At 49.4% G+C, this 12641-nt stretch overlaps 1 protein-coding gene across 3 annotated transcripts in view; it reads left to right on the top strand.

Moving 5' to 3' along the window:
• The window catches only part of SGSM3 (small G protein signaling modulator 3), a 29760-nt gene extending 17655 nt beyond the window's left edge, over window positions 1-12105 (top strand). For all 3 annotated transcript variants that reach the window (XM_064702351.1, XM_064702349.1, XM_064702350.1), the window contains 12 exons: window positions 647-701; window positions 4883-5010; window positions 5311-5466; window positions 5982-6036; window positions 6422-6471; window positions 7652-7804; window positions 7901-7971; window positions 8276-8324; window positions 8532-8617; window positions 8979-9101; window positions 10463-10523; window positions 10943-12105. In XM_064702351.1, coding sequence (XP_064558421.1) covers window positions 647-701; window positions 4883-5010; window positions 5311-5466; window positions 5982-6036; window positions 6422-6471; window positions 7652-7804; window positions 7901-7971; window positions 8276-8324; window positions 8532-8617; window positions 8979-9101; window positions 10463-10523; window positions 10943-11026 — 1071 coding nt within the window. In that variant the 3' untranslated portion in view covers window positions 11027-12105. The remainder of the gene's footprint in view (window positions 1-646; window positions 702-4882; window positions 5011-5310; window positions 5467-5981; window positions 6037-6421; window positions 6472-7651; window positions 7805-7900; window positions 7972-8275; window positions 8325-8531; window positions 8618-8978; window positions 9102-10462; window positions 10524-10942) is intronic.
• Window positions 12106-12641: the final 536 nt, after the last annotated feature.

Genomic DNA, 12641 nt, shown 5'->3' with positions numbered 1-12641 from the left:
GATTGTAATTATCATTCATGACAGTGATGATGAAATGTGATGCGTTTCATTAATGAAAACTAAAAGAAACAACATATGCTTTTGGCAGAATTTGCTTGAAGCACACCGAGTAGGAACTGAATTTAATCCATTAGTAAGAAACTGGTGCACTAAAATAACCTTGGAAGGTAGAGTCAAAAAACAGCAGCAGCTGCTTTTGAGGGGCCAAATTAAAAATGCAGCAGTGTTTAATCTTAGACTAAAATCTACAGTTGCAGACAACACACTCAAGCAATTCTAAAATGTAATACCATCCACTTAGAAATTTATATGCAATCACATGTGGAACTGCTTTTTGCAACAAATAGAATTAGAGTTAAAATTATTTACACGGATCATGGTTGATTCTTGAACTTCAATTATGCTTTTGTAATAATTAAGGTATAAATAACCTGTTGAACATGGAGCAGGTGGAGCAGTAAAGCTGATTCAATGCATTTGGACTAGAACAGCTCCTGTCCAAAACTGCCAGTTCACTGGCCTGCCCCTTCTAGTGGTAGCTGTCAGGACCCCTTGCCCAGAGCTGGCTGGTGTGGAGAGTTGCTTTATTTTATTTCTGGAATCTGTCCTGATGTGTGCACTTTGTTCTCTGTCGCCTCTCCCGCAGATTGTGCGACGCAGGACTCAGCGCAGGAAATCCGGCATCACCTCTCTGCTTTTCGGTAAGGACGGTGCTGTGCCTTTCGTGTGTGGTTGGTGGCTAGAGCAGCTTAGGAAGGAGGGGAGCAGGCAAAGCAGGGAAACATTGGGACAGAGGGATTGGAGAGAAGGGAGTCAGAACTGAAGGATGAGAGGGAAGAAGTGTTGTTTACTACTTGATTTCTTTGATCTTACTGCTGGCTGGGGGTCTATGTACAAATCACAAACAGGATGGGACTGCTGTGTAACGTACTTTGAGCTGTTTTATTTTTCAGCATCAGTCTCATTTCATGATTATGACAATGGGAAGATGCCATCAGCTCACACCCCAGGCAGCAGACCATGAACTTAATGTTACAACTTACTTTATAAGTTTTTTGACCAATCACACAAAGCAAAAGCATATTGATAGTAGTCCTATCTAACTGCTAGAAGCACAAGTACCTTTGGTTAAAACAATGCCTGCTTATTTCTAATACAATACCTGCTTGTAAGCCTTAAAACACCATGCACAGAGCTCCATTATTAAGCTTAAAACTTCCTAATATCTTGCTAGATAAACTTTTCTGTAGCTTAAGGAGTTATTCTAGACAAGCATTAATACACAGACCATTGTTCTTTGTCCTTACTTTTCTACATTTTACATAATTTTTCTGCTGACCTATCCCAAGGCTACTGCTTATCTCCAATCACAGTTCTGCTGTCTCTGAGGCCTGCCTTTTGCAGCTTTCCCAAAATCCTCTGATTTTATGGATTCCCCCAGATCTGAGCTCAGAAAGTAAATTTTAGGTTAGACAGTCCATGAATAGTGGACCATGGGAGGTGCAGCTCAGCCCAGCTGTAATGTCCTTCTTGCACTGACCAACAGGTCAAACACATTTTCTGGCAGACCTTATGCAGTCCACAGGCTGGCTGTGGTACTCTGATCTTACTCTGCTCAGTTCAGGAACATCTCTGAAGATGTGAGACAGGGCAGGATGTCTAGTGTGTCACCCATCAAAATTATAAATGAAAGCATCATTATGTTTTCCTTACTTATTGAGAGTTTGATGTTGTTACTTCAACAACAAGGGGAAGTCTTGCTTTTGACTCTTAATTTTCTTCACTTATGAGCCAAGCCAACATATGTCCAGGAAGGGCACAGTCAGAATAGCTTGTGCAAAGGTTTAAGAGTAACTTATTTCTTGACTCCATGAGAGCCCTTTCTGCTGTAAGTCTCAGTGTCATCACCTTACTTGAAATTGGCTAGCCTTCTTGAAATTGCCACATGTCACCACAGGAATTGTTTTTCCGGAAGAAGACAGCATACTGAATTTGCAGGGCTCAAACAGTGTTCCTGTTGTTGTTGAAATGGCCTGAATAAATCTAAAAATGGGCTTTACTGGTCTTTCCAGAGAGGAGCTTTTCTGATGTTCTCCAGGAAGCTGATATATTGTCATGGGTTTCCTACAAGCACATGGAGCATTACATAGAAAAATTATGGTGGAATACCCATGATTCTGTAAAGTCAAGCATACAGAAGTGAAGAAATACAGGGAAGTTGCTTGTGCAATCTAAACTCAGAGCTTTTGTATGTAATGTTATCATACAGCTGGTACAGACTGAACTGGCAGCAGGGAGCTGCCACATGTACCTATCTTGTGTCTCTGTCCTTGACAGTTTGAGTATTTTTATGGAAGTGATAGTGAACTATGTACTTGCACAAAGATAAAATTTAAGTTCAATCTTCAAAATATATCAGTGGTAGAACAGAGATAATTGATAGGGTTTTATCATTTTAGTGAGGCTTCTGTACAATGACCGTGATGTGTTTTACCTAACATTACTCTTAGTATTTAAAATGTTGGGTAAAACTGAGAAGTTGTCATCCTGCAGAAGTTGACCACAATGGAAAAACTCAGCCCAAGTGAGAGGAAGGAAAGCTTGTATGTGATAAATTCACCCTCTACCAGGAACTGACAGTCAATCCTAAATGTAAAGTCTGCTGCCTGTGATAGTTACTGTGTAAAACTGGTACTTAGCCCTCATCTGGGAAGGAAGGAGAGCTTACCCAGAGCTTTATTCTTAATTCTTCTTCCTTAGAGTGAATTCAGATGTGTAGTAACTTGGGCAGGAGTCATAGAATCACAGGAGCACTGTTTAGAAGAGACCTCTCAGTGTCTGTATTCCAAAGTCTCCTGCTTAAAGCAGACTCTTGCTCATGCTAGATCAGGTTGGTCAGGGCTTTGTGTAGTTGAGATTCAAAGAGTTGAACCAGATTTATGATGCAGGAAGAGAAAGAAATAATGAAAGATTATTTGGTGGAGAGCAGAACGTGCAAGAGGTGTTTTCCTGTTGTGTGGGCAATGCAGAAGAGCTCCTGCTGTGCAGAGCTGTGCAGCTCGTCAGTCTTTGCAGGCTCAGAGTAGAGCCTGCTCACATGTGGCTGGCCATGCAGTGTGGTTTCCTGTTTGGAAATGTGGGTGTTGAAGTTTGAAAGTGAACATGTTGAGTGCAGCGAGGTGAGTCTGGAAGACACGCCAGCTGCCTTCCTCCGTACCATGCCCACTCTAAGGTGGGAGAGTGTGGGACTTGATCCCCACATTTCCTGCTCATGTTTGGCTAGGATTGATCTGAGTACAGAGGGAAGAGCATGGTGTTTTGGCCAGATGGGACTGAGAGATGACAGAAAGAATCAATGGTCTATGTAAATGAGAGCAGCCCACAGAGCTAGTGTAGCTGTGGTTTGGTTTCTTCTCGAGTCTCATTTTATTTTAGCAGCATGAAATTTCTGGGAATCCCCGACGTCTGTGTGTTCACCTATCTATTTTCAGTCTCTGCATCTCTGAATAGTGAGAGTTCTGGCATGCTCTGGATACAGAGGAGGAGATTTTGTTATTTTTTTATTGCTTGGACTGGGAGTAACTGTGCCCCACAATTTTTCTAGTTTAGAAGCAAAGTTCAGTTTTCTCTTAAGCTCTGTGTATCTGATGTCTCTCAAATAATTTAATGTAGCAAATAGAAAACAATTATAAAAAGAATTTTATACCTAATTTTGTGCTTTTATTTATGTTTCTAAAGTTCGGGTCTTTTTAATTAGGATCACATGATTAAGAGATACTCTTAATCAGTTTTCAATTTGCAGAAGCTTAATGTGCATATAGCTGTTGCAGCAGCTGTAGCTCAGGCCTCGCTTTATTCATATGGTTTTCTATAGTGCTGCTTGAAGATAAGCAGAGTACTAATTTGCTAGCCAATGATTTACTTGGCTCCTGAATAAAAGCTGTGTTTGTACAAACATTGGAAATCAGTGAAAAAATATATCAGTTCAAATGTTAATTTTGTTAATCAAGCTACCACACCTTCAGTATATTATAGATGGAGCAATAGATATAGATAGATATATGAAAGTGCACTTTGGATTTAATACAAAATTATTTTTTTTTAGAAAAATAAGCAAATGTTTCGTTGTTCCCAAACATCATATACCCAGTGTTTAAGGCATTTGGATACATTAACTGTCTAAAGAATCCATCTCATCAGGTATCTTTCTGCATAAGGTAATAGACATAGGCTGTCAAAACTCCTGGGGGGATTAGTGATAGTTAAAAGATGCTTTGGTAACTTTTACTTTGGGCTCATGACCATTTCTGTACAGCCCAAACATTTGAAGTCTGGCTCTTAAGGAGTTTGAGGTTTCTTGTGGCTCTGACTTCATGACTGGCCCAGGAAAGTGGGCTGTCTTGGTTTTTCAGATCTTTTCCAAGACTCAGTGGAAAATGTGCTCTCAGCCTGTGAGTTATACAAATATCAGAAGTAATTAAACCAAAACCTGATTCAGATTCAAGAGAATTTCAGTTGAAGGGAATTATTGCAAGTTCCCCAGTCTTGTGTCCCACTTTTCAGCTGACTGTATATTATAGATACTTCTCTAAAGTAGTACCTTGGTATGCTGAGTTTCCCAGACAGATCAAAGATGACATATTGCAGTTCCATATGCAGTTTGAATTATCATCTCCTTAAAATTTGATGCAGTCAAATTGGTATGTACTATTCACATTATTGAATAGATTGCGTGTAAGTGCCTGCCTTAGTTTAGGTACTTCTGATGTTAGGCTTTTTTGGTTTCTTCAGAACCAGTAATTTCTAACAGTAACAAAAAAATTAATACCATGTACTTGCTTTACTTCCCTTGTCTTCCCTCTGGCTGCATGGGCTCCACCAGGGGATGATGATCTGGAGGCACTGAAAGCCAAGAACATCAAGCAGACAGAGCTGGTGGCTGACCTGCGTGAGGCCATTCTCCAGGTGGCACGGCACTTCCAGTGTGTGGATCCCAAGAACTGCATCATTGTGAGTGGAAACAGCTGGATCTGCACTGCTGTGAGCTCCAGGCGTGGGTTTTGAGTGTTCAACACACGACAGGGCTCTTCAAATGCTCTTGAAATGTGGGCTTGAGAAAGAACATGCCAGGTGTAATGGCTGGAGGGTGAGGCTTGCTTAATCCATCTGTGGTGGAGGGCTGTGCTGAGAGGTGTCTGCTGTCTAGGAGCTGGAAAAGGTTTGGGAACAGGGGCAGGCAAGCTTTGGCAGACAGCTGGGAGTCACCTGTGGGCTTTGGTTCCTCTCTGCTCTCCTGTGTGTGCCTGCTAGGATCTGACCCCAGACTACAGCATGGAGAGCCACCAGCGGGACCACGAGAACTACGTGGCGTGTTCGCGCACCCGGCGCCGCCGAGCCAAGGCACTGCTGGACTTTGAGCGCCATGACGACGACGAGCTGGGCTTCCGCAAGAACGACATCATCACGGTGTGTCAGCCTGGGCACGGGCACAGCCAGCTTGTTGGGGATGCTCTGCTACCTCTCCTGTAGGGAAAGGAGGGAGGAGACGAGCTCAGAGCCCAGTTAGGAGCCCAGGAGAGGCATCTGGTGCTCCTAGGGGCTGCCTGGGAATGAGACAGTGTGTTCCTGTGAGTGTTGTCCTGTGGGTCATTCTTGCTGCCACCACAAAGTCCCTTTCCTAGCTGCTGTACAGCTGTGCAAAAGGTGGATTTGGTCCAACCCAAGTCCCAGTTTAACACTGCACACCAAATTGCAAAAGCATCCATTTGCATTTAACTGTGAGCATCCTATCTAAAACTGGGGAGAAGTGGATGTTTGCAGTAGCTTTGTGCCCTTGAAGGCCCTGGGCTATGTGAGAAGAGAACATTGGCAAAGCAGTTGAGAACAAAGCAGTTCCTCATTGTGGACACACAGTCAGACAGCTGTACCCCTCCTGCCACTGCAGCCTCTTCAACTGCTCTTTTCCACTCCCTCTTTTTCAGATCATTTCCCAGAAGGATGAGCACTGTTGGGTGGGAGAGCTGAATGGACTGAGAGGTGAGAACAGGATGGGTTGCACTGGGGAGAGTGGGGCCGGATGCAGAGCATTCACTCATCTACAGCAGCTACAACAGCACCAAAGGCTCCACCAGGTCCCCAGAGTATCTGCCAGGGGCAAAGGAAACGTATGAGAGCAGTCATGCAGCAGTGACCTGGTCACTTGGGGTGCTTGGGTGCATGTCACCACTGCTGCATGTGGGCAGTGTCCTGCAAGTGGCTTTCTTGTGCAGCTGCCTTAGTTATTGTGATTTTTGAGGCAGCTTGCTTCCTTCTTTGGTGGTAGGCCCTATGAACTCTGATTTTTTTCTCAGCTCCCACTGGGCTTTGTGTAAGGATTTCTCAGTATCTTTGTCAGGCTCATCTCTTTGTTCACTCTTTGTAGGTTGGTTTCCTGCAAAATTTGTGGAGATCTTGGATGAGCGAAGTAAAGAGGTACTTAAAAACCCCACAATTAAAAAAAAACTTCACATTTAAAAAAAGGGTTATGTCATAACTAAAAAAACACAGTTGAAAAGAGCCATAGATTTCCCTCTCTGTCTGTTTGCTTTCTGTGGCCTCTGAGTGCTTTGTGATGTGATCAGGCAGCTTATCTTCCTAAACCTGTTCACCCAAATTCCAAGTGGACAGTGAGGGCCCCAGAGGGCTGCCAAGGCACCTGTGTGAGATGTCTGGGCTTGCAAGGACCCTAGAGATGGGGAAGCAGGGCAGTGTTTCTGTCTGCTCCCAGCTGCCTGTGTTCTTTTAATCCTTTGAGGCTGTACCTATGGATCCTGCTCATGCTTTCTGACCATGACAGTAAATTCTTCCCAAGCGGTTGTGCCCAAGGGGACAATCTGTCTTAGTTCCTCTTACAGCTGGCAGTGATAGGATGGCACTTATCTATAGCAGATACTTCAATATGTCCTCAAGGTTCAGGTAGTGTGCATGAGATAAACATCAGCAGCTGTTGACCCCAGCAGTGTTCAGGGGAAGTGGAGAAGGCCTGGTTCTCTCTCTTCTCAGCATTTGGGGAGTGAGGAAGAGCTGAAAGGCTGACCCAAGCCCCCAGAGAGATGTCAGTATTGACCTATCACTTCCTTCCCCCTCTCTCAGGGCTCCTTAGATGCAGATCACCTCTCTGTGCACAGAAATGTCCTGCACTGCTGAGGGTTGCTGCTCCTAACTGTGGAAACAGAGGATCTCACTTATGGGAGTGTTAGGAGACTGTCAGGGTGACACCTCAAAGTGGTGTTCCCCCTGACCTGGAAATTCCTATTTGGTTCTGTTTGTCTTGACTTTGAGCAGCCTACGGAGTCCCAGCGACCTCAGTGCAGGTCCCTCTGCACACCTTAGCTCAGTCAGCATCACACCATCACATTCCTGGGTGCTGAATGCTGCCAGGCTGGTGCTGAGGTCATTTGTGGGGTCCCCTGGGCACCACCTGGACACAAAAGTCTCAGGAGATCCCCTGCAGTAGCACAGAACATGGGGCCTTATGCAAGAGCATGACAGGTAGAGGTGGGGAGGGGGTTCTGGCAGGCACCTGGCTGTGGAATTGGTCTGTGCAGAGGTGTAGGGGAGTGGATCACCTCCATGCTCTGCCCCCTGAGAGCTGGCTCTCCCTGTTCCTCAGTACTCCATCGCTGGAGATGACTCTGTCACAGAGGGAGTGACAGATTTGGTGCGAGGCACGCTCTGTCCAGCCTTGAAGTCCATATTTGAGCATGGATTGAAGAAGCCATCTCTGCTGGGGGGTGCCTGCCACCCTTGGCTGTTCATTGAAGAGGTGAGATGTCCCAGTTCCTTTCGTGGGGCAGTGCTGCCAGCGGGCTGAGGTGGTGGGTTTAGGGCAGGTGTGCTGAGTGTCCCTCTGCCCCTCCAGGCTGCAAGCCGGGAAGTGGAACGGGACTTTGACTCCGTGTATTCTCGCCTTGTGCTCTGCAAGACTTACAGGTCTGTGCCCTGCTCCTCCGTGCTCATCAAACTGATGCTGCTCTGCACCCTGGCAAGGCTCGTGGTCTGCCCCATGCTCCTGTGGGTGTGGTGTCAGCAGGCTGTGCCTGTGCTGACCTGGGCTGGCAGTGGCTCTTGTCCTCTCCCCTGGGCCCCTGTGTTTGATTCTGGGTCTGTGTCTGGCTCTCATGGCTGCAGGGCACCTCTGGGCTCAGCAGTGGCATGTGAGCTGTTGGGGTATGAGGCAGGAAAGGCCTGCTCAGGGAGAGTGGAGCTAGCTGGGTCTCTGCTGTGATCTTTGCAGGCTTGATGAAGATGGCAAAGTCCTCACTCCAGAGGAGCTGCTTTACCGGGTGAGTGCTGCCCCAAGCCCAGCCAGAGCCCAGCTCCTACTTTGGGGATGTTTCCTGTGGAGACTGTTGGAGGGAGATGCTCCAGAGTCTCCCAGACCTTCTCTTAGCCCCGCTGGTGGTAGCAGGGGGCACTGGTGGGGGTGGGCAGCATTTGGCTGTGTTGCTGAAGTGGCTGCCCAGCAGTAACCACACCTTCCCTCCCTGCAGGCGGTTCAGGCTGTGAACATGACACACGATGCTGCCCATGCACAGATGGATGTGAAGCTTCGTTCTCTGATCTGTGTTGGACTCAAGTGAGTCATCTGGTCCTGGTACCCTCAGCATTTTGGCTGCAAAGAGCTTGGGAAGGGACATAGTGGGCTTAAGGACAGCAGTGGTTTCAGACTTAGGCCACAGCATCGTTTTTTCCCCCTCTCACTGCAGCCACTGGGAGAGACTTATTCCTTGTGTGTTGTGCTGGCCTGATTCCTTGCTGGAAGAAGGAGCAAGGGATCCTCCTGTATGGGGTGGCTCACACAAGTTTACGGGGTTATCCTGTTCCCACAGGGCTGGGGATGGGGGTCAAGGCTAGGGCTGAAAACAGACTACCCCAGAGGAATGGGATTTCTTTCCCTGGCTGCAGCTGAGTAACAAGCCTGTACCCCATTGTTGCAGCGAGCAGGTGCTGCATTTGTGGCTGGAGGTGCTGTGCTCAAGCCTGCAGACTGTGGAGAAGTGGTTCCATCCCTGGTCATTCCTGCGCAGCCCTGGCTGGGTGCAGATCAAATGTGAGCTGAGGTGAGTGTCCCCATGGCATGTCCCCATGCCAGTGTCTGGAATAGATTTCCCCCTCCTGTGCAGGAGGTGGCCCTCACTATAGCTGGGTTTGGGCCCTCTCCAGTGAGTTGCAGCGTGGGCTGCCCAGACATCCCAGCCATAGAGATTTCCTGCTGTGCTGAGGCAGCAGGGAATCTCTGGGCAGTTCTTTGTGAGGCACTGTGCCTGCCTGATCTTGGCTCCTGGGGTCCTGTTGTGACAAGCAGGCAGCCTTTGCCTGCCTCCTGCTGTACACCTACTCTGGTGGAGAGTCTGCCTTTTCACCCCCACTGCTCTCCGTGTCCTTTGCCAGGCACTCCAAGTCCAAGCAGGGAACAGGGAATATCCTAGGGAGACAGTTGGACAGTCATTGGCTGGGAAGGAGTCAGTCACCCACTGACTCCCTGGTTAGGTGAGAGGGCTGAAAGCAGCTTTAGTGCCTGAGCTTGCACAAGGCAGTCACTTGGAGCCCAGGGCACACATCTCTGGGGCTCTGGGCATCCATGCTCCTGGCCCTCCTGCACTCTCCAAAGCCAGGTGAAGTCCCAGGGAGCTGGAAGGCAAATCCCCTGCTATCACCACTGCTCCAGCCTGGTTCCTGCTGTGTCCTTCAGTGGAAGCTGCCTTTTGTGTGCACCACCCACTTGCCTCAGGCCCCAGTGGGAGCATCTGTAGCCAGAGCAGCCCTGTGTGTGCACCCTTCGGGGTGTTCTCAGCCTGCTGCTGAATGGGAGGGGGTTCCTGCCACCTCTGGGCTGCCGTGTCCCACAGCATGGGGACAGTGCCAGTTGGGCACAGCCAAAGGACCGAGTGGGACTGGTTCATGTCTTACCTCCTGCTTTTCCCAGCCAGCAAGGGAGCGCCCTCTGAGCACTGCTGCTGCAGGGCACTTCTCTGCTCCAGGGAGAGGGAGGGGGCTGCAGAGCTCTGAGGTGCTGCAGGAGGGGGTCTGCTTTCTGGAGAGGAAGCTGCCATCTGCCATTGCCAGCTGCAGTTGTGCAGCCCTCAGCCACGCATGTCTGCAGTCCCCCAGAGCCGGGCTGCCCCTGCCTCCCTGTGCTGCTGCACAGGCTCTGTAGGGGCTGCACTTGAGTCACATCTTCAGGCTCCTTCTTCCAGCCTGGCCTGGGAGGATGTGAAGCCCAGCAAAGAGGGAATGAGTGACTGCTGCTGTCTTTTCAACACCATCAAACAAGCAATTTCACCCTTGTAAGCTTAGTGGCATGCCAGGACAAGCTGGGAAGACAGTGTATTTGTGTGCCTGGGGCAGCAATTGTGGGCAAAGGCTGGGAGTGTGGTCTGGGGGTCTGTTTTAACATCACACTCTTCTGGTTGTGTTGCAGAGTCCTCGGCAAATTTGCTTTCAGCCTCTCTCAGGACTGGGAGCTACCAATAAAGAGGGAGGTGAGTCGGTGGCATCTCTCATTCTTTCACTCAGCCAGGTGCTTCACTTACTGCCTCCCTCTCCCAGCTTTGTGCTTCAGTCCACCATCTGCCTCCTCTGGAGCCACTCCAGAGGCTGTGGATGGGGCTGCTTTCCAGCAGCTGCAGCAGGAGCTGTGGGGCCGTGGTGGCAGAGGGGGCTGCCTGCCCTGCCCTGCCCTGCCCAGCTGGGGCAGAGGGAAGTGTCAGGCTCCCTTTCCCCATGCTCTCCAAACCAAAGGCCTCTCCCTGTGCCAGCTGTGCAAAGGTGGGAAGTGCAGGAGGCTGCTCTGGGTGCCAGAGCCTCACTATGCTCAGGCTCTGCCCGCAGACACAACCTCTCCTTTGCTGTCCTTTTCTGGGTGTGGTGCACTGACCTGGGTCTCTGTGTCATCCTGCAGGAGAAGGAGAAGAAGCCACTGAAGGAAGGGGTGCAGGACATGCTTGTGAAGCACCATCTCTTCAGCTGGGACATAGATGGGTGACCCCCACCCCGCCCCATCCTGGGGACCTTCTCGATGGCCACACTCATCTCTTCCACCCCCTCATGTCTCACGCCCTGCCCTTCCCCACCCCACCCACTTATATCTGTGACAAAATTCCCCCGGGGGCTGCCAAACCTCCTGGGACAGATGGAGCAGTGCCAGGAGGCTGAGCTGCAGACCTGAGGGGGCTGATGGTTGAGGGTGACGCTGCAAAGGGACAAGTGTGTTCTGGCTACTAAAAGCAAGTGCCCCCTTCCAGCTTTCCACATCTCTGCCACCCCTATCTCCTGCTTTCCTCAGCCCTGCCTCCCCACCAGTGCCCAGGGGAGCAGCCTGGCTGGAGCCATTGTGCCCTGCCCCATGGGCCAGCAGTGTGGGGATGTGAGCGTGCCTGTGGCTGGAGCTGTGGGAGAGAGATGGCCCTTTTGGGATGGCTTTGATCCATGAGAGCTGGTGCCATGTGGAATTGGGCTGGTGAGAGACTCACTGCTGTACAGCAGCAGGGAGAGCACATCCCCTCCCCATGGCAGCCAAGGGCTCCCCTCTGCTGGGAGACACAGCAGAGTTCCTTTGACTTGGAGCTAAGAAGGGGGAACTGGCATCAGTTTCATCCCACCTCCCTGGCACTGGTGTGGGGTGTTGACAGGAGTTGCCCAAATTTACCAGCCTGTTACCACTGTAACAGCCTTAGGGGATGGTCATTGTCTACTCTGGGAGCAGACAAAAACCACCTCTCCTCCAAACAAGAGTGTTTCGTGCTGTCGTTTTAGATGATTTTTACTGTTAACCAAAAAGCTGTAAATTTCCTCCAGGAACATGTATATTTTGGCACCATTGTAGCTCAGGACAAGGTTTAGGTTGGAGCTGGCTCAGGGAGACCTACTCGTCCTCCTCGCCCTGCGATGGCGTCGGGGACGTGGGTCAGGAGTGGAGAATTGCTGCTTTGTGGTGGTGGCTCTGGATATGGAGTCTGTGACTTTCTACTGAAAGCGCTTGTCTGTGAGCACAAACTACTGATGGGATGACACTAGATTCTTACTTTATTTGGTGGGTTTGTAAATAAAAACTGCGTCTTGGGAGAGTGCTGGGCTTTGTGGGGTTTTTTTGACAGGGTCAGGACTTGGTTTAATTTTTCCTTTCTGCCATTTGACAGTGGTGATCCCATTTCTCTGCTGGCACTGAGGGAGCTCCCTACATTGGAGCAGCCCACAAGGTCAGGCAGCAGCCAGGGCAGAGCCAGTTGTGCTGCCAGCAGTGGCAGCCCTGCCTCACCTCTGTGCCACCAGCAGAGCCTCAGAAAAGCCAGAAATGCTGGAAACTACGGGTTGCAGGGACACTGCAGAGGGAGGACCCTTAGGAAAGGCAGAGGGGCTAGCAGAAAGCAGAGCTGGGTGGTGGGGACAGTAGTGTTCTCTCTACCAGAAACGTCTCTGGACAAAGCAGGTGTAGGCTGAGCTGCAAAGTGGGACAGTAACAGGGCACAGGCCCTTGGGAGAACTGTGCTTAGAAGTCCAAGCTTGTGGGAGGGTGGAAGTTGCAGCATATATTCTCATTTGAAAGTGAGTGTTTTCAGTGAAGGTAATTCCTTTGGAATGTGGCTGCAGAAGGGGCAGTG

This window comes from Zonotrichia leucophrys, chromosome 1A, assembly GCF_028769735.1.
Source record: "Zonotrichia leucophrys gambelii isolate GWCS_2022_RI chromosome 1A, RI_Zleu_2.0, whole genome shotgun sequence".
Lineage (NCBI taxonomy): Eukaryota > Metazoa > Chordata > Aves > Passeriformes > Passerellidae > Zonotrichia > Zonotrichia leucophrys.
This window is presented reverse-complemented; position numbering and strand designations above follow the sequence as displayed.